Here is a 22,591-nt window from a genome sequence, read left to right on the forward strand (position 1 = left end):
CACAATAGGAATATGTTGAATCTTTTGAAAACAGTTTCTGTTTTTCAAACACCTTTTCTTTTTCAGCATAGATAATTAACGCCTTCTTCACAGTGCTTGGTGCCCTTGATACATCTGTTACCTTTGACAGATCCTTTCTGTTTGCCACCTCTTCTTAACATGCTTCCAATATTTTCAGCACAAAATAGCTTAGTATCTTTGATGTCGGGTGTATACCGGCTCAATTAAATAAGAAAGCTGCTGACAGAATGGTGTAGAGTTGAAACTTCAAGCTTTGTTTCTGTAAAGATTCTGTCCTTGGTCACTTATCTTCAATTTTTGCTGCAAATTGTTTGACTTCGCTCAGGCGAGGTTGTTAAGACACGCGGTTTTGCCTAGGACGGTATGTGTCTTCATCTTCCCAGCTGGCACCTGTAGGCATTATACAGAGAGGCAGGAAGAGGGGACGAGGGGGAGCAGCTCTCGCAGCCCTACAAAGCAAAATAAGCAAATAAGCCTTTGGGGAGCTTTCTGGAATTTCTGAAATAAAAGCCATGATGGCACTGCAGCTGTTCGTTACCACCCCCTAGTTGCTGGTGGATGGCACCCCCTATTTATGTGAAGTAAGCCTGAAAAAGGCTGTGAGGGCAGCTGGCCCCTTGGGTTGCCAGAGCCCTGGAGTGGGAACCTCCAGCCCTGTGGGGCGAGGGCAGCGAAGTTTTAACCCCTTTTGGCGTTTTCCTTATCAGCATCGCTCTGCAGGCTGACAGTGTGATCGTGCGTGGCGGAGGCTGCTTGCAGAGACCTTTTGCAGTGGACTTTGGCGCGTGAGATTGTATGGCTCACCCTTCTGGAGCTGCGGAATCAAAAGGGAGCAATGGTATTCAACAAAAGAGTGAGAAATGCAAACGGGTTCGAAAAGATGCAGACACAATACCTAAATAAAAGGCTTAACGCTTGCAGTAATTGTTACCGCTCATGTCACATAGCATAATGACAGTTTTTCAGGATTTCCCATATATTAGAATGCTTGCGGATGAAAGGTTTGAATTTTGTATTTAATAGTATCTACCACTCTTTTCTTAAGGGAAATTAAATAGTGACTGCTCCTAGATTTCAGTCTCAGTACAACAATCATTTTGATCTCTACATTGTCAAACAAATAAATATCAAAAGCTAATTTTCGGTGCAGTTACTCTGTTTTATGCAGCGCTCTAGTGTGAAAGAACTAATTGTATGTTACATAGCTTTGCATATGTATGAAAAACAGTGCTTGACAGAAAATATACAAAAGGTTTGAACTGTGAATGTGTTCACAGCAGCGTCCATGCATGGGTATACATATGTCTGCCTGTATGTTCCTTACCTGCTTCACCTTCTCATGACAAGAGCAGATGGACATGCTGCTGCTGTGAATTTGCTGCTGATCAGAGATGTCTGTGGTAGCTGTGGAGGAATAAGTTGTCTCAGAGCATGCTTGCAGGTAGTTCTGGTAGGCCCTGCTGCAGCGACTCGTGAGCGTGCGCCGATCAGCACACACACAATCTCAAATGTCCATTTATCCCCAGTTTGCAATGGCTGCTTCCTGGTGCTGGTCTAACTCTGTCTGTCTCTTTCTTTCTGTTTGAGGTCACAGGGATTGCCCCATCGCCATCTAATCCACAACTTTTTGTTCTCCCCAGTTGCTTCTAATACATATGTAATTCTGTAGTGAGTGTTGTATCCCACAAGGCTGATGGTTATTGCTTTTAGTTAGCTAATATCTAGAGTCTATTTCTTTTGCTTCTCAGGGATTGGCCTCATTCCCAGGATTTTGCAAAATATTTGCAATGGGAGACTAAAACAGCAGGTTAGTCAATATCATGTCCAAGAAAGTGTATTAGGCACAATGGTAAAGATGTGAATGATTTTTTATTATTATTATTATTACTTTTTGTAAATCAGCTTCCACAAAAACATTGGCATTTAAGAATTTTAAAAATACGAGCAGGACAGATCTGCTCCGCTGTACAGCTTTGAAGAACGTGAGGCATCATTGTGCTTTATCTCTAAGGCTGGCTGACCAAGCACAGAGCTGCTTCAGCGAGCTGTCCTTGAGCTGCTGTGTTGTCTGTACATGCTAATAAGGAGAATGAGGAGAATTAATAAGCAAGTGTGAAATGCAGCATAGTTTCTGAAAATCCTTTCAAACCCTTTTAACGCAAAATAGCACACAGTTGTTCTACCATTTAAAAAGAGATCTTTTTGTTGCTTAAAGTGTATTTTGGGAGCTAAAAGTTGCGGCTTCAGAAATTTGAGCAGTGATCTTTGTTATTTCTAACCCTGGTGAAGTAGAAGATAAATAACTGACATCACAAAGAGCTGGCAAAAGAAAGGGAAAGTTTAAGAAAAAGTGGGTGCTAGATTTAAAGAGTGTCTTGAACTGGGTCACATTGTCCCGTTGTTACAGGGGTCACACTGCAAGGGGCTGGCACTTACATATCCAAAAGGCCTTGACTAAGTAGTTTCCATGGACTCTGTATGAAAAGTGAGGAAACCTCAGCTGATTTCTCCTTAATTCGTGAGGCTGATACTGTGCAACTGCCTCACCTTTAATTCAGGCATAGATTCAAGGTGGTAACAAAGTGTCTTGGTATGTTTGTTTCAAGGATTGCCTGGGGAGCATGCCTGCTTTTCCCTTGCTGCAGGCTTGGAACCTGACTGGAAGAACGTGCATGATAGCCATTAAAAATAAACTGGTGGCAGTTAGCAGAGAAAAAAGGGAAGGAAAGGTTGTCTCAGTTACCAAAGTTTATTCCTACGTAGTCCTGCATACGCTAAAAGCAGTGTACAAGCTCTGTAAGTCCTTGAAGAATTGCCAAAAACTAGTGTGGGTCATTTAAGTTTGTCCCTGCTCCGAGGAGAAGGGCAACCATGGTCTACAGTTGTTGAATCCTAAATTACTTTAAAAGGGAGGCAAAGAATGCAAATATTACAGCTAGGTAGGCTGGGTTTCATGAAGATATGAATGACTATAGCAATATTTATCTTCAAAATAAACTTTCTAAGGGCTCTGAAAAGTGAAAGCAGGATAAATTTATTGTCCCTCCTGTTTAAAAAAGGTGAGTTCAGAGTTGTGGGGGACAGACCTTAAAAGCTGACAGTCTGAACCAGAGAAGGATTGTGGGGTTGTAGCTGCACCACGCGCTGCAGCACCTTGCATGCGCCCGGGTGTCCAGGCTGGTTCCAGCAGGCAGCCCGGCAAGGCCGGTGTGCGGGCACGGTGGCTGGAGGTGCATTTGCATCTCGCCGTGCCCAGACTGAGGAGTCCCGTTTGTAAGTCACCAAGACCATGGCGTTTCCCCCACCCACCCACCTGCCCAGAAGCCCTGTGAAGGGAAAGGGCAGACTGGGGACAGGAGCAGGTAATTTGATTGTGAGTTGGGCAGCATGATAAGGCTTGTCTTATCGCGACCCGGCGGCGAGGAGGTGATTTGACAGCAATTCAGGCGGCAACCCCTGTATTTCCTCGTTCTTTTATGATTTTGTTATCATGGGGAAGAGAGTCCTTTCTGATCTGCTTGATCTTTGTGATACAGTGGATACAAAAGTATTACAAAATGTGAGCATTAACATACACGTTTATTTTGTTTTGAACCTATCTTAGAAGTGCCAGAGGCATGCCTTTTTAGCAAGCAGGCAGTTGGCAAAAACCCTCTAGGTATCAGAGAGGCCATGTGCTATAATTTTTCTAGAATAATAGTGTCAAACAAATGACAATAGAAAGCCTGTGAAATTGGCAGCCAGCTGGGCAAATTCTCAGGTGTGACCCACAGAAACGGCAAGTGCCTGCGCAGAATATTTTGTCGGGATCGGAGCTGCACCAGCCTCTGCTGCCTTTCTTGCTGTAGCTCCAGCCCCGTGGACCACCGGTCGCAGTGGCTCTGTTAAGTGAAGGGCTCAGCCCCAAGGCTGAGGGCAGTGCTAAGCCTGCCTTGCGCTGGGAGCTTTTGCCTGGGTAGTTAAATGCAGATCAATGATCCTTTTCAGCATTAATGGTAACAGGATATTATATGGCAATCCGCATCCACCTGAAATGATTATTAGTGCTTATTTCCAGATTCCACGAGGAGAAAAAAAAAAAAGGAAGAAGAAGGTAGAGAGGGGTTCTGTGACCCATGTCTCCTATGAGTTAGTTATTTTGTCCTTGAGTACTTGCCACTTCATATTCCCTTGTTTGAATAACAGTCTGAGTATTAGGCACAGCTGTAATTTTCTTTTTGTTAACGGTATTCCACTTGCTGTGGCTCTTGCTCAGTTTCAGCTAATCCCATCTCAAACAAAGTCTTGATGAGCCAAGAAGGAGCTGGACTGAATCGAGGACCGAATCACTGCCGAGTGTGGCTTTGGAGATGACCACAGTATTATAACTCCTTGTGTCATCTCATCGCAAGGCTGTAAAACTGTTTCAAAAAGGTATTGTTTAGCACTGCCCTTCAACGTTTTGATCTGTCACAAATCCTTTTCTCTGAGATAGGGAGGTAAAAATTGCTCTGTGCATGATTTACTGTAAGCCTTCTGGTGGTGATGCGATACTGTTCCTGGGGGCTGCTGGACTCCTTTGTAAGAGCAAAACAAAAGTACTAAGTGTCCTTTATTCTGATAAAAAGAGACTCGGGGCTACTACCCAACTTGTTTCGGGGTGCTCCACACGTTATTCATGAGAGACCTCTAAGATGACACAACGAGCCCTTGCATTAGGAGGTGGAGGAGCTCACCCCACCTCTTACCACCTGCAACAGCCTCCTGGCCCAGAGCTGCAGCCTGCTGCACTGGGGCTGCGTTTCCTTTATCAGCAGCAAAAAGGCCGCTGGATTCGTTAGAGAAAACACGAGTGAATAGTGATGACAAGTCAGATTATATCCAAACGAGACATGGGGCAAGCAGGCCCATTCGGCTGTATCCCAGTGTGGTGAGGAGCTGGCCCAAAGCAGGCCCAAAGGTGGGGCCTCAGCACAGGGCCAGGGCAGAGCCTGGGTCTGGTGCCGGAGCCTCGTTAATCACCCAGCCCGCTTCTCTAACGATGCAGGGGATATTTTGCTGTGAAAGGAAAACAACCCCTGCCCAGGATAATGTATTTACATGTGTACAGTGCGGCAACTAAAATAGGAAATGTTTAACTGCCACAAATAAGTCTATAATGAGAAGTTCTTAATTAATGCCTGATTATCTTGAAGCAGTAATGAATCTGTAGTTCATTTTTTGTTTATTGGAGTGAAAGTGATATATTTTGGAGATGATTAAAAGAAAGATGGTGCTTGCCTGACTCTTAAGGACACAGGATTTTCTATTCTTGGGTAATGTGGGTGTCGACTGAAGTACACTCTCATTCCCACTAGAGGGGGGTCCTCTCAGGCCAGGTTGTAATGCGTTTTGTGGTGTTTTGGGTTGTTTTTTTTGGAAGTCAGCATGAGAAAAGTATCACACTGTCCCACATCTTGTGTCAGTACTTTACTCTGTGTATCGTACAGTGTCAGCAGTTACTTGTCTCTTACTGGTCACTGCTGCTTTTTACACAGAGGTGAAAACCGAACTGAAGGAACTAATACACGAGTAAACACAGCAGCAACTAAGAATACAGAGGGTGTTTTATTGCATCATCCTCAACGAGAGACGAGTATTTTATCACGGCAGTGGTGTGATCACTCTTGGAAAAGCAGAAATGGCATTACCAGACCTGTTCAATAACAGTTTTTAAATTAGGATTACCGTCCACACGGATAGCTGCACTCTGAACCATTTTGTTGTCCCTGTGAGCGTTTACATTTCTAAGCAAAAAAGAAAATATTTCTGCCTGTGAAAGAGACCACCGTGATGTATGTTACACCACCTTCAGCTTCTGGTTTGCTGTTTGATGTCCCAGTTTGTTCCTCCTCTCAGTTTCTTGGTGAAAAGGAGACTTGAGTCTTGCAGATGTGGTGCTTGTCACGTCACCTTCATGTGTGTGTTTCAAACCGAGGGCAGCCACAGACATCCTCTCACCACCAAGCGAATGGGTGCTCAGTTATCACGGCCCGTTTTTGGCAGTGCCAGCTTCCCACAGAGCGACGGTCCCCTCGTGGCGAGGTGGCCTCCCCAGAGAAGAAATAAGGCCTGGAGCCCCAGCAAAGATCTGGCTGATCTTTGCGGGGTTTTCGTGCCATCCATGTTGTGGCCATCAGCACTGCTGGGCACAGGAGGGTGTCCGAGCGGGAGCCGGTGGCACGGGTTCACGTTTTGGGGTCTGTGTGGTTATGGTAGTGAGATGTTTTACCAGAACAAACAGCCTGGTGAAAATGAACTCTCGTTTTGGATGGGTACCGCATTAACCCTAGCTGGGCTGCCTCTGATCCTGGAATTACTTGAGGGTCCGAATAGGGCACTGTATTCTGACAAGTAGTCATACTGCTATTTCCAATCCAGCGTCTGATTATTCTCTTTTTGGCCTTGGGCAAGTCACTTAACCCTCTGTCTGTTTCTTCATCTGTAAAATATATTATGGATATTTATCAGTCTCACCAGGACTGATTGTTTAATATTTATAAAGTGCCTAAAGGATTAGAAGCTTAATATAAGTAGCTAATACGTATCATTTCAGATTGATTTTATTTACTTGGATGGTTTTTTTCTACCTCCTATTGAATGAGATCCTCTTTTGTAGCCTCTTACTGCCATTCCTAATCAGCCGGACAGGTCACAACTGGGTAACTTCAGGTTCATTTTCTCCTTTTATTCTTCCTTCCTATAAATGCTTCATCTCCTCCTCCCTTTTTTAATTTAGAGATGAAGGGATACCATATGTTGCTAGATCATGACATAAATATATTTAAGTGTTGCCATCATTGTTAGTTTATCAGCCTTTCCATTATAAACCCTCTTGTTCAGGGGTTTATAACTCTGGCATTATAATGTGCTTCAGGCTGAAACTTGACATTCATTTTTTCCCTCTTGATTTGCTTTAAATCCTTCACTCTTCTTAAGTTAAACTGGAACTGGAGATTAGATACATTAGTTATAGTTATACTAGTTGTATAAATTATAATGCAGCAGTAGGCATTTTAAATAGGATGTAAATCAGAGAAATAGAGAATTTCCTAGTTGTTAAACTATGAGCCTGGGAGTAGAAATCTGGGATTCTTTTCCTGAGCGCGTCCCTTGTTTGGCACATGACTGCTAAGAAATTATTTAACCTCTTTCTGCCTCACTCTTCTTGCTGTATATTGGGATTATGACATTTCCTACCTCACCGGTGTATTGAGAAGCTTAATTAATTAGAATTCATAAAAGCGCTGAGATTCTCAGGTGAAAGGTGCTGATGTGTGAAGTATTTTTAAGGAGTCTAATGAAAAAGCCGGCGTGCCTGCCTTTCTGTGCCTGTTGTCCTGGATTAATACGGAGCAGCTCCTGGAGCGGTGGGGTACGCGGCGAGCAGCAAGGCGCTGGATTTGGGGCACCGCCAGGCCACTTAACACCTTGTTTTCCTCAGCCTTTCTGGTCTGCACTGCATCTTGAGGCCTTGGCCTCTGCCTGGGCAGCCTTTCTGCTCTGAACTCCACAGATTTTAAAGGATTTGCTTAGCTCCAGGCAGGACAGGGGCCTGTGAGTGAGGCCTGGGCAGCCGAGCTGTTCAGACGATGCTGCAGCACCCGGCCTCACCAGATGATAACATGAGGGGAAGAGCTCAGGTGCTGCCAGCATTTTGTCTGAGGGGGAGACACCACAGCAGGAGATTCTGCTTGTGCTCGGACAGCTTTTTGGTGTAGCCAAAACTCCCCATGGAGATCAGTGTTGCAGCTGCAGTGCAGCACATTTTGGGGCACCAACAGGTAGATGCTTTTTACAGCCTTTAGGCTGAGAAACGTGGTCTGTGTTGTGAGTTTCTGAGTTTCCTCTTGTGAAGATTCCTGTTGTCAGCTGTCAGTTCACCATGTGCTACCGTATGCAGGCTTTCCAAGGGTTGGTCCAGGCTCGTGTCTTCATTTGGAGAAGCCTGCTTTGCCTGGGCTGTGGCGCTGTGCTCAGGAGAGGTGGTCGGTAGTGGCTACATTTCAAATGATCTTTCTCCTTATAATTTCAGGTTGAAGTCTTGGCCTCCGAGGATGCTACATTTGGACACAAGGTGTGTAGTTTGATGCAGTTTTGTTCTATAGGACCCTTCCGTTTAAATTGTTGGATGTGATGGTACAGAAGACGACAATTTTCAGCCTGAGAATTAAGGATCCCTGTTAGTTACATCCACCAATTCAGAAACCTCCCCAAACGTGTGGTGTTCTGCAGAGGGCACACAGGCTGGCTGGGTCCTGTTATTCTGTGTAGAACATGTGAGCAAATCTTAACGTGGGGAAGCCCATGTGGAAGTACAGAACTTCACTTTTGTAGTAACTTTTAAGATTGGAGCTGCCTCCGTGCTGGGTTTGTTCTTGTTTCATAGATTTGCAGCTCAGAAATCCCAGTTGTTTCCTGCTTTGTAACAGTCTGTTGAGTAAGCCACTTTGTTCACGATCCTTTTTCACAGTGCATCGCAAATAGGAAGTATTACGTTGAGCAGCTGCATCACCCTGTGTTCAACTGTAGATCAATGTATGGCATACAGTATGCGTGGTGGAGAGACCATTTAGACCCGCTCTGCGGAATGGGTGGCAGTATCCTAGTTATTGCCTGAGTTTCTTTGGCCATCGAGCTTTACGGTGACAACCACAGTTTTAATTAAGCACTAATAGCAGATGATTTTAGGAAAAGGCAGATTGTGTGTAGGCTACATCTATTTAGCTCGGAAGAGAGTGGGGAGGGGAGGGGAAGGAGGAGATTGTAGAAACAGTAGGCTAAATCATGACAATGAAGAGTTTCCTGCTGCTGAAGGCCCCCTTGCTGTGATACTACTGCAGGTGAGAAAATAATAGTCTATTACTACCGAGGTAAAAAAAAAATAAAATCAAAAGATGAAATAAGTTTTCCAAGTTTATACAGAATTCAGTAAACAAAATTAACCCACAGAAAAAAAGCTTTAAAAGCATCTAAATATTCATGATGCCAGAATTTACAGTTGTGTCTGTATTGTACATTTTTATGTTGATACATGATAAAGTGATTTAAATTATTAAAAAATGAACAGAGCTACCCCATTATTATTTGAAGTATTTAACATATGGTAGTCTGCAGTATCTTCCATGTTTTTTTTTTTACTTAATACCCAGCATTCATACAGAATATTCATTGAATATTTAATAAACCTGGAGGGTCAGCTCTTGTGAACTCATCTCCATAATCCTTCAGACTATAGGTAGGTAAACAGAAATATTACTGCAGATTATTGTAGCCAGTCACTCGCACAACTAAAACACCGTGGAAGAGGCTTCTTGCTATTTTTCTTGTGGCTAAACTTGCAAGGTGTTTTTCAGTTTAGTAGTCATGTTGATGGACACCATTTGAAGCTCCTTTTTATTACCTAAAGTTTCAGGAATTTTCTGTTGCTAAGCTTTAATTTAACAAAATCAAATCGGTACCTTTGCCAGCTCTTAACTTTATCTTCCAGAGTCCCAAGCAAATTGTAAGATTCAGCTTCAGAACCAAGAGGGTCTTGTTGCTCTCTCAAAGAAGTAGCCTTACATTATGTAGTAAACTAGACACGTCATGTACTTTTTCTCAATTGAGAAAAAGGGTAAATGTATCATTCCAAATTTGTTAATCTTGGAATCTATCTTGACTGCCTACGTAGGCATCCTGTGAAAGCACTTTCTTTCCTCCTCTTCCTTGAGAAACACTTCCTCTACTGTCTGTTGCAATGACACACAAATGTTAGCATCTCTGTTTTGTTAGCTAATCAGTTGGTGCAGTCATGGGAAGTACGTCTAAGCACATTTTTAAAGCATATTTTTAAAAAATAAAAGTGGTGTTTTTTAGTTTATAACTCAGAAAATCAGTTTATATGGCAAATACCATGTAACATAGTTGAGGAGGATGTAAGGTTGTAGTTCACACAGTTGTAATGCTTTCTTCAGTACACGTTTTTAGCCTGAATTTCCCTCCAGGTCTAATGCAGATTACTGGGGAGCTATCTTGATGTTTTGGGGCACAGCACATGCTTCAGCTTCTAGCATTTTAAATCCCTTCTGTATGCGTAAGGAGAAGCATAATGTGTGGCAGAGGGTGACTGTTTTTGACTATATCCATTCCACCAACCCTTAAATGCTTATCGCTTAGTTTTAGGGTTGTTGACAGGCTGTGTTTCCTGTAGATACCAAATACTGTTTAAAAAAATAATAATTCTAAACTGCAGAAAGAACTTACAATGTTATCTGTTAGTCTTAAATTCTCCTTGTTTTTCATTTCATGGTAAATATGCATGCTGGCAGCGAGTGGGGCCGTTTCCCAGGAAAACACGCTGAATGAGACAGCACAACATTGTTCAGTCTCACCATAGTTATCATCTGGGAAGTGAGGATCTGGATGATGCAGTCTTTGGAGTCTTTGATGAGGAGGATAAGCACATGTAGAAATCAGCTGCAGAGGGTCTTTGATGTAGGATATGCATTCTGATCAGGCAAAAGATTTTTTTTTTTAATTTTAGCAAAGAAAATTAAAACAAAAGCCATTGTTCCACACTGTCAACAAACCCAGAGGAGAGGTACCTTGAAGTGCCAGAGCTTGTTTTTGCTCTGCAAGCACAGAACAGGTGCAAATCGCAGACCACTGGTAATAAGTCCTTCAAAATGGTCCCTCTGCCTCACTGTTTTAATCAGAAAGTGGTCTTCCCAAAACAAAGATAAAATAGATGGAATTTATTGGAAAAAATGATGTTTTTAATACCAACTTTTTTTAAGTGTAAGCAGTTTAAATAAAAGGTGTCGTTTGAGTATGAAGACTCACAAATTCGATAGTGTTAGTGTCCAAACCTCTCCTTCGGTTGAATGGCAGGAAGCAAAAGCATTCAGCTTTCTTTGCAGCTAATTTTGCAGAAGGGGTAAGCTGTTAGCGTGCCGTAATAGCATTTTGGAAGATGGAACATGTGGTGTTCAGTTTTATTTATACACGTGTTTGTCTGTGAGTTTGTATGCATGGTTGTTCCTTAAAGGGAAAAAAAAATTAATCCAGCTTTTGACTGATCTTTCAGCTTCAGTATTTAGAGTGGCTGTGATGTGTGTGGCTGTTAATGGAGAGACCTGGGGAAATGACCACCCAGCAGGTGGTAGGTGATGTGGGACAGACCTAACAGGTGGGCACGGTTCATTCAGCTTCTGCCGAGTGCCAGCTTGCACATACAGGAATTTTCTTTGAACCCGGGGCTGCCGAGAAACTCAGGTAGAATAAGAGTGACCGGATGGAGCGGTGTCTGCCTGGGTCTGCAGTCAGCACGCAGGGATGTATTTAAAAGTTGGAAGCCCTTTCAGTCCCGTTAATCTTATTAGAGCCTAATGATGACATGTAAAATGCTAACAGTTCCGATTTATTTTGTGTTGGTTTTAGCTGGAATAGGAGGACAGATTTTAGCAGATGGGACCAGTGCTCCCAGATGGCGGAGAAAATTAGGAGGGATACAAAGATGTGAAAAAGAAAGGGAAAAAAGAATAAGGTGCACAGAGCAGAAATAAGAGGTAAAAGGTTTAACCATTGTGAACAACACCAACACAAACACCAAGGCAATGGACAAATGAAAATACCCGTGTCTGAATTTCTTAAATCCTGAGATTTAGGTGCTCAGTTCTCATCATGGCATTTTAATCCCTCAGTTAGAATGGAAAACCAGAGTCTGAGAGGTTGGTCGTGATGTAAAGATTTAATCCACACCTTGTTGTAGGAGTCCCACGTTGGCATCGGTTGGCGTGGCAGTGTGGAAAGCCGGCGGTACGTGCTCCAGGTGGGCTAAAATCGATGTCTCCTTCCCTACCTGGGGAAGGAGATGCCAGGCTGTTTTCCAGTCGGTGCTTAGTTTCCTATTCTCTTCCCCTCCCTTTCCCCACAACTTTTGCTGCCAGCACCGACCTGACCCAAATCTGTCTGGGTAGCAGCGGCCTGGCCCAGCCTGGGAGGGCGATGCCGCCTCTCCCATGCATCCCGGCCTCTCGGCAGAGGTGCCAGCCACCCTTGGGTGCTGCAGCCCTTTTGGCAGAGCCTGTGGCGTGGCGTGGCACTGCTGCAGGGCACCGTGCTGGTGGCAGACCTGTCGGGAGGCTCGGGGTGAGGGGAGGGGAGCCACCGATGCTCCCGCAGCGGGGGAGCTCCAGCCAGAACAGGGCGCTCGTGTTTGGTCGCCGGCTCTAATCCGTCCATTGTGTGTGCTTTTAAGCTGCGTTGTGATGTAATTGGCTTAATCATTACTATTATGTTGCTGCGCACAAGTTGGGATTGTAATTTGACATATGGAAATCAACGGCGACTGGATTAGCGATTCGCAGGTGTCATTTAAAAGCAGGGGCAGGCGAGAAAGCCTTGCCTGTGTTGCAAGGGGGGTGTTGCTGCCGTGCGGAGGCACAATTATCTGCAGCACTGCGTCTGGCGCCGTCTTCACGTCGGAGCCAGCTTCACCTGGGCGCTGCTGGGGCCGCGCTGCTGGGCTCCAGGAGCCCCGACCTCGCTCCCGATGGACGCGCTCGCTGGCGGAGGGGTTTTACGGTTCCTTCGGAGAAGACAAGTCCAGGAGGAAAGATTTCTCTTCGACAGGGAAATCCGTGCCATGGAGCCACCGTTCTGCTAGAGAGACGCAGTGAGGGTGGCATTCCCGACGTGGCAGTGTCCGTGCTGCGGGGCTGTGGGCGCTGCTCGTGGACGTGGCCGCGTTTTGGTTCCGTGACGCAGCAGAAAGCGGTGACCTCGCCTCCCTAATTTAATAACTCTGGAAGTTGTTGAGGGAGGCAGCTCCTAAGTCTTTTCAAATACCTGCGGCCGGGATGCATTTTTCCAGTGCTCCCTCTCCGACACAGGATATACAATTTTAAGAATCACGTGTGCTCAGGACTGAGACCTCTTTTTGGCTCCCAACCATGCTACTTCTACTCGAGTTCACTAAGCTTTTATTTGTATTTTTCTCTTTCCTCCACCTTGCAAACGGTGCTGTATTGCAACACTCAGCGCACCACGCTGCATCTCCTGTAGCCTGCTTATTCTCACAGCCCCAGCTACCAGAAGTTCAAATCCCGAGGGGAAATTCAGCTGCTGCGCGGTGTAGCTACGTGTCAGCTTCCTGCTTTGAAGCGTAGGACACCAAAGAGAATACATTTAGTGGCTGACTGTGAGTTATGACGGTGCAAATCTAGAAGGAAACTGTTGTTCCAGCGGTATCCATAACACGGAAGCCTTGAGCTGCGAGATGGAGTAGCGATGCCATTTGAGAAAATTGAGAAAATGTGTTCTCGAGAGATTTTGGTGTTTGTTAATTTTTCCATCTTTATTTTTTGGAGATTTGAACTAGATCGATTGGCACAAAATAGCACTTAATTCCTGGAAGGAAGGAGGAAAGAAGTTATTCAAGAAGAAGAAAAAGTAGGCATAAAAAATGTTTTCTTTTAATGCTTGCCTTGTTTAAGACAGCTTTCTTTTGTTGAAGTCTCCGAGCAGCCTCTGCTTCTGCCATCTGGTGGCTGCTTCTGCAAGTTGCATCTTCAAAGCCAAATTAAATTGTTTTAAAGCCAATTAATCCTTTTCAGAAGAGGATGTTTTCAAGTGTCTGAATTATCTCTGTCTTGATATGTTGACACTTGGAGTGTCTATGTGTGTGTTTAGTATATAGGAAAATACAGAGAAATGAGCCCTCATTTACATCTGCCTGTGCACTGTTGACTTAGGTAGGAATCCGGGGGCTTGTAAATAAGTTTTTGGATTTGTTTCAGCTCAGAAAGAATAGATATTCATACTAGCCTCCAGTAACTTCTGTTTCGCTGCTCAGAGCAAAATTAGGATTACATGTTTCACCAGCTCTGTCGCTGCTGTTCTCTTTGTGGAGTTGTGTTATCGGAGGTGTTCGGAGATGACTAAAAGGATTTCCCAGCCTTCTTCCTCTGAGCCATTTTAAAGCTGTGTTTTAGGCTTGCTGAAGCCTCCTGAGTGCCCTTTGTGCCAGCTGGTTTTTAAGGGGAGAGAAGGGCACCATAGCAGGGAATACGGTGCTCTTTTAGGGCTCTCAGCGGGGCTCAGGGGCCCCTTACAGAGGAGCCAAAGCGGTTTGCAGTGGTTATGGCTAAGCGAGTAGCAGCAATTTTAGCATGTTCCTGCCTGGACCTATGCATCTCACTGCCAGGGTATTCGGGGCAACCCAAGAAATCTCAGGGCTGAGTGATGGCGATCGTGGTCTGGAAGCTTCACCTGCAGAATCAGTAGTTATAATGTTTGGGAATTTCAGCCTCAGGAGATCTCTCTGGTATTTTTTTTTCAGGATTTTAAAGTTTTATGGGAGGATATGGAAAAAAGAGAGGTTTTATTGGCTCGTCACGTGGTGGTGGTGGATGTGGACAACTGCAAAAAAAACCTTGCATGGGGAAGAGAAGATGAAATGATGCACAGGAGAGGAAAGAAAGCCACGTTAGCTGAGAACCCCCAGATGTGTCAGTGTCCAGGCGTGCTGGATAAATGGCACGGCAGCAGCTGCCCCTTTGCTCCCTGCGCTCTGTCCCAGTCAGCAATGCTGCCTGCGCACGCACTCCCGCACTGCAGTCTCAGGGAAGTCGAGGCAAGGCTTTAGGGGGGAACTGCCTCCTGTGGCAGTGCCCCGTGAGGGGACAGCATGCTGAGCTTTTTCCTAGATCTATTTATTCCCTTGTTTCTTCTGCTAGACGTCTCTCTAGTGACCCAAAATACTGATGAATACATGCCCAATGCTCCTTTTCCGTGTGAAGCAGCTACTGATGCTTGCAGAATAAATACCGGCGGCCTCAGGGTTAGGCTTGGGCAGCTGGCATGCGGCTGTGGAAGTGCTCTGCTTTCCAAAAGCTCCTCTGAGTGCACTGCGGAGGGCTGGTGTGAGCAGAGCTGGTGAGCATCACCCCTGCCTCCGAGTCCTCAAACCGTGCTGTCGCGTGGTTTGCCATCAGCTGGGAACTAGCGCTAAAAAAATAAATAAATAAATGAACTGCTGGCTTTCTTCCCGTATCATCTCTACTTTAAGAACAGGAACATGGTGAGCAGCCATCACCAGCAATGCTGCGGAGTCTGTATCACCAAGATGTGGCTGGGACCACGCGTGGCTTTGTGGTGGAAGCTGAGAGCTGCCGCTGCCCTTTGGAGAGTCCGAGGGATCAGCGACTGGCACGCAGCTTTCCTAAACACGTGTGTGTGCGACTCGGGACATCGCCCAGTTTTTCCTGAAGCGACGTCTGCAACTCTTTATGCCTTTCTGGTGACGTGCATCCCCCTTCCCTCAGTATTTCTGCTGTGTTTCTGCGCTGACTCAAGCTGACGCTTTGTTCATATGTGCTGCTGCAGCCCCTGACCAGCCAGCGCTCGTGGCACCGGCCGCCTGCTTCGGTCCTGGCTCGAGGAGCTCCCCTGCGATGTGCACGGGGGGTTAGCCCTTTGCTAGGATCTGTAGAAACACCCCAAAAGCATCTGGTGCTCTTCTCCTGATGGGAACATCCGTCAGCTTGAGGGTCTGGCTGAACCCACCATTTCACATCAGTCCCTACAGTGCAGCAATGAGAATTACCACCACCAACAACAAAAAAAAAAGGGGGGAGGGAGATTTATTTTCTCAGTCTTTCCTCTGTTACTCCACACTCTTAATTGGTGGGGTGCTGAGACCTTGCAGTCCCACGTTCCTCCCCTGGTTTGCCAGCATTTAGCTCAGCTTTGTGTTCCTGGCAGCGTGCAGCTGAACTGCAGGCTGTTAAACTGTAACCAGGATGCTGCTGGTGCGATAGCGCGGGCCCTTTGCAGTCCTGTGTGGCCCGCGTGATTTATACGGCTGTTTTGAACTTGGAGGGAATATCAGATTCACCGAGAGCTCATCTGACAACTGGAACGCAGCGCTTGCTTGTAAATACCTGCACATTTTAAATAAATGTTTAGGCAGGTGGTCTCTTTGTTTGGGGGTGGGAGGAGGGCAGGACAGAGCGCTTGCAAATACCTGGCTGCTCTTTCTTGATTAGGAGAGCAGGTTAGACCAGATTTCTTTTTTTCTTCTGCAAATTTCTCCCTGACTGCATAACTGGTGCGACCAGAACTGCTGCCCGGAGCCAGGAACCCCACCTTGGTGCAGGAAGCCTGCTCCTGTTGGTCTTGCGACTGTAACCCACGACAACAAAGAAACCGCAACTTTCTTAATTTCCCTGCTGTTCGTTCGTTTGTTTTTTGGGGCGGTATTTCTCTCCAACAGCACGAAACGGGGATTCACGTACAGAAGGATTCAGATGTTGTGCGATGCGGCTGCTTACGCTGATTGCATAGTCAGCTTGTTAAAACTAATACTAGGTTTGCGGAGCAGAAATTGCAGAGAGGAACGTGAGAAAGTTGTTGGGTAGACAGATGTGATTTCGGATTCGGTTTCCCTTTTTTTCAGGGATGAGGTCAGGTGTGTATCATGCTTCAGAACCGTGCTGTGCATGAAAAAGTACTGGTGACGTGCCATGGGTTTCACAGAGGGAGAAACAGTGACAATACTGCATCAGCTTGAGTTTCAGCTGAACATACATTTCTTTCGCAAAAAAAACATTTAATAACTTTGAAGCTTCAATTATTCCATTGTGTTGTATTTTTTTTTTGTTTGGTTTTGGTTTGGCTTTGTTTTTTAAGGAATTCTTTGTGTGAGACGGGGTTTTTTAGTGAATTAGGGATCTTGATGAATAATTGTGTTGGGTTCGAATGACACTGGAAGATCTTGTTTTTCAAGGTCATTTCTTTGGTTTTCTTGGTGAGCGGCGAATTATATTGGATCTTAATAATGTATTTTTGTTACATAGCAGGATCAAAATTACACATGGCTCAGGCATAATTTCCATACTATTGCAATACTTTTAATTGCTTATTACATGCGTGTAAACAGTTGTGCTATAGTTCTGGTGTAATAATCCTTCTGTGTGTTTTGCAATTCTACTACAGAATCCTTGATACCACCTGAAACAGAAAGCAGACAGATTTATAGTCTCTGTAGTAAAACTTGCCTTAACATTTTAATCTGGAGCACAATGAGCATCATCCCTGCCGTTCAATTTAATGTGATGCTGTTTTCATTCCACCAGCTGATTCCCCCCCACCTCTTTATCAAGATCCATTTGAATCTTCCCCAGCCTTCTGTGAAACTTCTCGCAGTATTATTCCTCGTGTCAGAGCAGATGAACTGATTACCCCGTAAATGTAACCTATATCTAGAGTGGTTTTACAACGCTAATCCTTGTGCAAGGGCTGTGCTCCGGTGGAGGGATGCACGCCTTGGAAACACTTGTGAGAACAGAGTCGGGATGTGTACTAATTTAAAAATTAATAAAGGTATTTTGAGAAATGTCTAACTGCTGTTTATGAAGGCAAGCAATGAAGTGAATCGTGTGGAACTGGCTTTTGTAGCAGCTAAGTGACTAAATATCATTATAGCACATAAGATTGCATGCAAAAGCTTTACAGTAATGTAGCTATGGGTGTTTATATGGTTATTAACTCTTAGTTTTTTAGCTGTAGTGTGTGCAGAAAGCTGCCAAGGTCACAGTTGTTAAGCTGCCCCAAGTACTGCTGAGGAAGGAATTATGGTAGCTAAAGCTTTTATTTTTTTAAGTAAAATCTTTTTTTTTTTTTTTTTTTTTTTTTTTTTTTTTTTTTTAACCAGTAATGTTGTGGAAGAGAGTCTTGAAGGAGAAATCTGGGGATGCTGTGCTTGGAAATGGCTTGAAATCTAGGAAATTAAGTAGCATTAGAATGGATGTCTTTGGTGGAAGAAATGTTGCAGACAGTCACAATACTCTTAGGATCCTGTGTGCTGCCAGGCTTAGTTATGCGAAGGTTTGAAAGTGAGAAGAAGTTTAAACTTGATACAGTGAGCAAGGGGAAAGCTAATGGAGCACATTAAAAATGCAAGCTGACCTAGATATGCTGTTGAATGGTGCCATGTGGCGTGCAGCTTTATATGGCAGGCTGCAGCGTCTCGTTCACCAGAATAAAGGTAAAACAGCTGAAAATATGGCACTGGTTCCAAATCCAACGACAAGGTTTAAGAAATGGGCCATTCCATTCTGGTTTGTAGGTGATGTTATGAAAAACACCACTATGAGAGCTTTTTACTATGAAAGCAGCTATTGATTTCTGTTAAGTGCATGCGATGTGTGTTTAAAAAAAAAATCTACAGAAATTACTTCTGGGGAATGATTAATGTGCATGCCCCATAGCCACAAGTGTGTCTACTTTCTGTTCTGTCTAAACTACACGTACACAGAGCCCCGAAAGATGTAAGAAAAATTCGTATTATGTTAAGAGTTGGTTGATGGGAGCTAAATGCTGAAATTCTGTCTTTCTGGAATGTGATGATACAGGAGAGGGTAGCAGAATCTGGCCATTAATTTTATGGTACTTTTAATTTCAGATTAACTTTGAAGAACTATTTGAAGAGATGTCAGAGTCTCAGAAAATGTTAATATGATATTATTTTTTCAGATAATGGATATTAAAATAGCTTTTAGCTGCTCTTTGAAACTTGATGGAAAATCATTCCTTTTGGTATTTAGACAGCTTCAACTTCAAATGATTATCTTAGCTTATTGATAAATAGAAAAAAAAAAAAAAGCTTACAGAGAAAGGGTTGACCTTCTTTCCCCACTCCCCCTTGCACCTCCCTCAGCCTCCACTGAAGCTGTGTGAATGCCAGTATATATGATTGGGATATTACGTATTTTTATAGGACTAGGAGGTTTAAAGTGTGTGTTTTTTTTTTCCCTAGGTCTGTAAGTTATAATGTGTTTTCAGTTGGAACAATAATAATAAAAAAGGCTTACATGTACCTGTGATGCATTTGATTCCTCCCTGCAGTGACTCATTGTGGATCTCTCTTACAGCTAAGTGCTTGTTCCTTGTGATCAGAGGAAAATGCTACACACCTTCTGCTTCGTGCCTATTAAATTCAAGCTTCTATTGTAGGCAGCATTACACAGCTATCTTTGAGAATTAAAGGGGAAAAAAAATCAAGAACAGTAGCTGAATTGAAAATTCCAAAAGCCACTTTGTTCCCCCTCAACCCTAATGTCGATTCTTAATGCATTTCTGTTTTCATGCTTTCCTCTTCCAAATTTACAAATTTTTCTTCCTTCCTGTTCAGAGCAACTGTTTTTGCTACCCTGTTGAAATCAGTGAACATAATGGTGATCGCTTTTTTTCTCTCCAAATGAACCGAAATGATGGATACCAACCTTTTTCGTCTCATCATATTAAGCAGAACATACGGTTCCTCTATCCAGACCAGTATTTTGAGTTGAAGAGGGGACTGTTTTCTCCTTCTTGTTACCCTTTTCCCCCTCACCTTTTTCATTCCCTTAGGGAATGGTCTGGAGAACAAAGTGTCCGTGTTCCTTGAAATAGAAATAGAATGATCCATTCATAATTTAGTGATCTATTTCTGTTTGGCGAAGTTAAGCGCATGCTTAACTTCAGGTCTGTGATTAAATCTCAATGACTTCAGTGCGACTTAAATGCTTTGCAAAACTGGCTTTTATTTCCATCTCACCATCATACCATTGCTTCTGTCTCATTGCTCTTCTTTTTTCTTCTTTTTTTTCCCCTCTTCTGCTGCGCTGCAAGTTGACTGTGCTTAGTGTCAGCAGTTTATGTTCTGCATGTTTAATGAAGGCCATGGCTCAGCTCAGCATAGCCCTTCCCCTTACACTAACAGAATTTTGATAAATGAGATTTCCTCGTGTGGAGAGCTGAGAATGGGCTTTGACGGGAAAAGGCAGGGCATGAAATCAGCAGGTGTCAGGGTGTGCAAATTATGGCCATTTAAAAACAAAAACAAAATAAAGAGCTTGCTATGACCAGCCATCTTAAAAATGTGTATCTTTCTGTGAAGCACAAAAAAAGATTTAACAATATACTAGCAAAGCAAAAGCAAATTCAGTAAGTGGTAATCTGAATCAACATATTTCTACCTTCCTTTTTGCTCCGTATTCCCCATACCTGCCACCATAATAGTCAGAGTATGCTATACAAGCAATTGGATGGCAGTAATCATTGCTGAATTTAGCACATGGAAATGCATTTCAGTTGTGTTTTATATCCTGTGCTGATCTAAACTATTAGAAATTCTCTATTTTATGCCCACTCAAACTGTTGATTGCTGTAGAATAACATCTAGTTGCACAGATTAAAAGAAACTGCCGGCAGATATTGCTAGAAACCTTTTCAACTAAGGTACATTCCTGTGGTCCTTCTCCCTTTTTCAATTCTGTTTTCATTTTCCTGATACTGCTTACTGCATCCTCCCTCCCTGCGCCCCCCCAGCTCTTTCAGTCTTTCTCCTTCATGCAAATTTAGCTTGTTCCGTGACCGATCTCCTAGTCAGAGTATATTGCTGTGTAATTTGAAAAAACAATCTTTTAGCCTGCTTGCATGTGCTAGTGGAGGTATTGGATTGTTCAAATACCGCAGACCTCTTCACTGGAGATTATAATCTGACACAAGTGATTGAAGGCTAGAAATGGATACTGCGGCCCTAAAACTGGAGCTATTTTATTACCTTATGTAACGTTTCATAAGGGTTGCTGTGACTGGAATGGATTAGGAATGAATTGTTTTTATTGGAGAGATGAAGAGAAAGGACAGTTGGTATGGTTATAATAATTAATAAATAACACAGTTAATTACTGTGCTGGCTCTCCAGTATGTTCAGAGATTAATTTAAATCAATTTGTGCTTGTTTCTATTAAAGTACTCAAAATGGTATTTTTACGCAAATATATGTGAACGTATATGCTCAGAGCTGTGTATTTATATACATGTATCTATGTATCCTTTTATTTCCTGAGGATTTATATTTAGTTCTTTAGTTTCTCTTTTTTGGCAGGCTCTTTGAATGGATTGAAGGCAGGGATAATTGCCGATCCCGCAGTATTTTCTGAGCCAGTTCATGCTGTAGCTGAGCACTGAGTCCTCCCGTAAGGATTTTCAGAGCAGCATAAGAGAGGCCACAGCACAGCCTGGGCGTGAGGCGGTCGCTCGGTGCTCCAGCACCGCCGGGCCTTGGCAGGCTTGGGTTCGTGGTTTTCATGGTTTTGGTGCTGAAGCAGAGGGTTACAAAGTGGTACGAGTGGCATTATCGCTAGGCACAGGTGTACGTGGCATGGCACCGGTCCCGTTGGTGTTTCAGGCCCCTCTGGACGTGCAGGGCTACGCAATCTGTGAACGACTCGCCCTCTAGCTTTAGTGGCAGTGGGCGCCATTTGAAAGCACTGCTGTACTGCTGGGGCTGGCTCTGGTCACCCTTTTCTGTGACAGCTCATGGTAGCCGAAGATGGTCCCCAAGCTTGGTGGGACCCCCAGCAGAAGGCAGCCGTGCTTGCCTCGTGCCTGAGGCGAGGTGGCCACAGGCCCTGCGGTGGCATTTTCTCCATCTGCAGGGCCCGTCCTTACAGGAGTTGTGGTAAAATGGCTGTCCTACACCACAGGCCTGATTTCTGTGGGATTGTGAGCGGGGAGTTGAACACACACAACAAAATCTTCAGTTCAGCAGAGGGTTGCTTCAGAAGGGTGTAATGCATTCCTTCTGCAGCTATTCCTAGAGTATTAGATGACCTTGCGATATAATTACGAGTAATTAAGAACAACCGTTTGTGTGTTGTCATCTGGTTCCTTTTCTTTTCTTTCTTTTTTTTTTTTTTTTCCTGCTGCAACTACAGCCACAGCTCCTCTGCGGCGATGCTTACAGTGATCCCACGGTGTTGCACCACGCGTGGGGCAGGGTCAGCAGCTGGGTGAGGGTGAGGTCCCCGGGCCCTGCCAAGGAGGCCTTGTCACGGACATTTGGTGAATGCAAGCAGAGGGGGATTTTTCTAACTTTCTTACGTCCTTAGCTGGCTGCCGTTTCACTCAGTTTTGTAGGCTTCGATGATTTTTGTCTGATGACCAGCTAGTGTACCTAGCTCGTGTTGTCCCTGCTTTGGACCTTCAGTTTCTTCTTTTCAAACAGAGCCTCAAAGCAGTGTGCTCCTGATTGGCTCTAAATATGTGACCCTAAATATGAGGCCCTAATCCCCTCAGTTAGAGGAACTTTTCAAATATAGAAAGCTATGGGGAGCCAGAAGTCTCTCCAGATCTGGGGGCCGTGGCATGCGAAATTTGAAAAGGGCTTTTGGTGAGGCCCAGATAATTGCTATACTTACGAGAGAAGAAAGGTTAGCGTTCATTTTTTTCCTATTGGCACATATTTAAGGTTAAAAGAATAATAAAAAAAAAGCCTCTGAGATCAGTACAGATTTCCAGATCTTTCTCCTGGTTAAAATTGTCTCTTCTTATTTTAGTCTTGCACTTCCAATTTTGCTCTGCAAAGTTATTTGAGTTCAGCGTGTTCTAATTTAGAAGTGAAAGATGGTTTTTGCTACACTGAAATACGTGTGGTCATCTGAGTGCATCTCCTTGCATACTTCAGCAGACTTGGACTGTCTCACCCAGGGCTTGCTGCCCTTAAGGCTCATCTCCTTTC

The 22,591-nt window shown here is 44.1% G+C and overlaps 1 protein-coding gene across 4 annotated transcripts in view; it reads left to right on the top strand.

Annotated features, from left to right (window-relative positions):
• ARID1B (AT-rich interaction domain 1B) overlaps positions 1-22,591 on the top strand; it is a gene marked incomplete at its 5' end in the record, with an annotated part of 322,379 nt that overhangs the window by 168,344 nt on the left and 131,444 nt on the right. For 2 of the 4 annotated variants that reach the window (XM_084284568.1, XM_084284570.1), the window contains one exon: positions 8,075-8,116. The exons of the other annotated variants lie outside the window; for them this stretch is intronic. In XM_084284568.1, coding sequence (XP_084140694.1) covers positions 8,075-8,116 — 42 coding nt within the window. The remainder of the gene's footprint in view (positions 1-8,074; positions 8,117-22,591) is intronic. 4 annotated transcript variants of the gene reach the window in all.

The sequence above is a fragment of the Netta rufina genome, assembly GCF_964035555.1.
Source record: "Netta rufina genome assembly, chromosome: 3".
Lineage (NCBI taxonomy): Eukaryota > Metazoa > Chordata > Aves > Anseriformes > Anatidae > Netta > Netta rufina.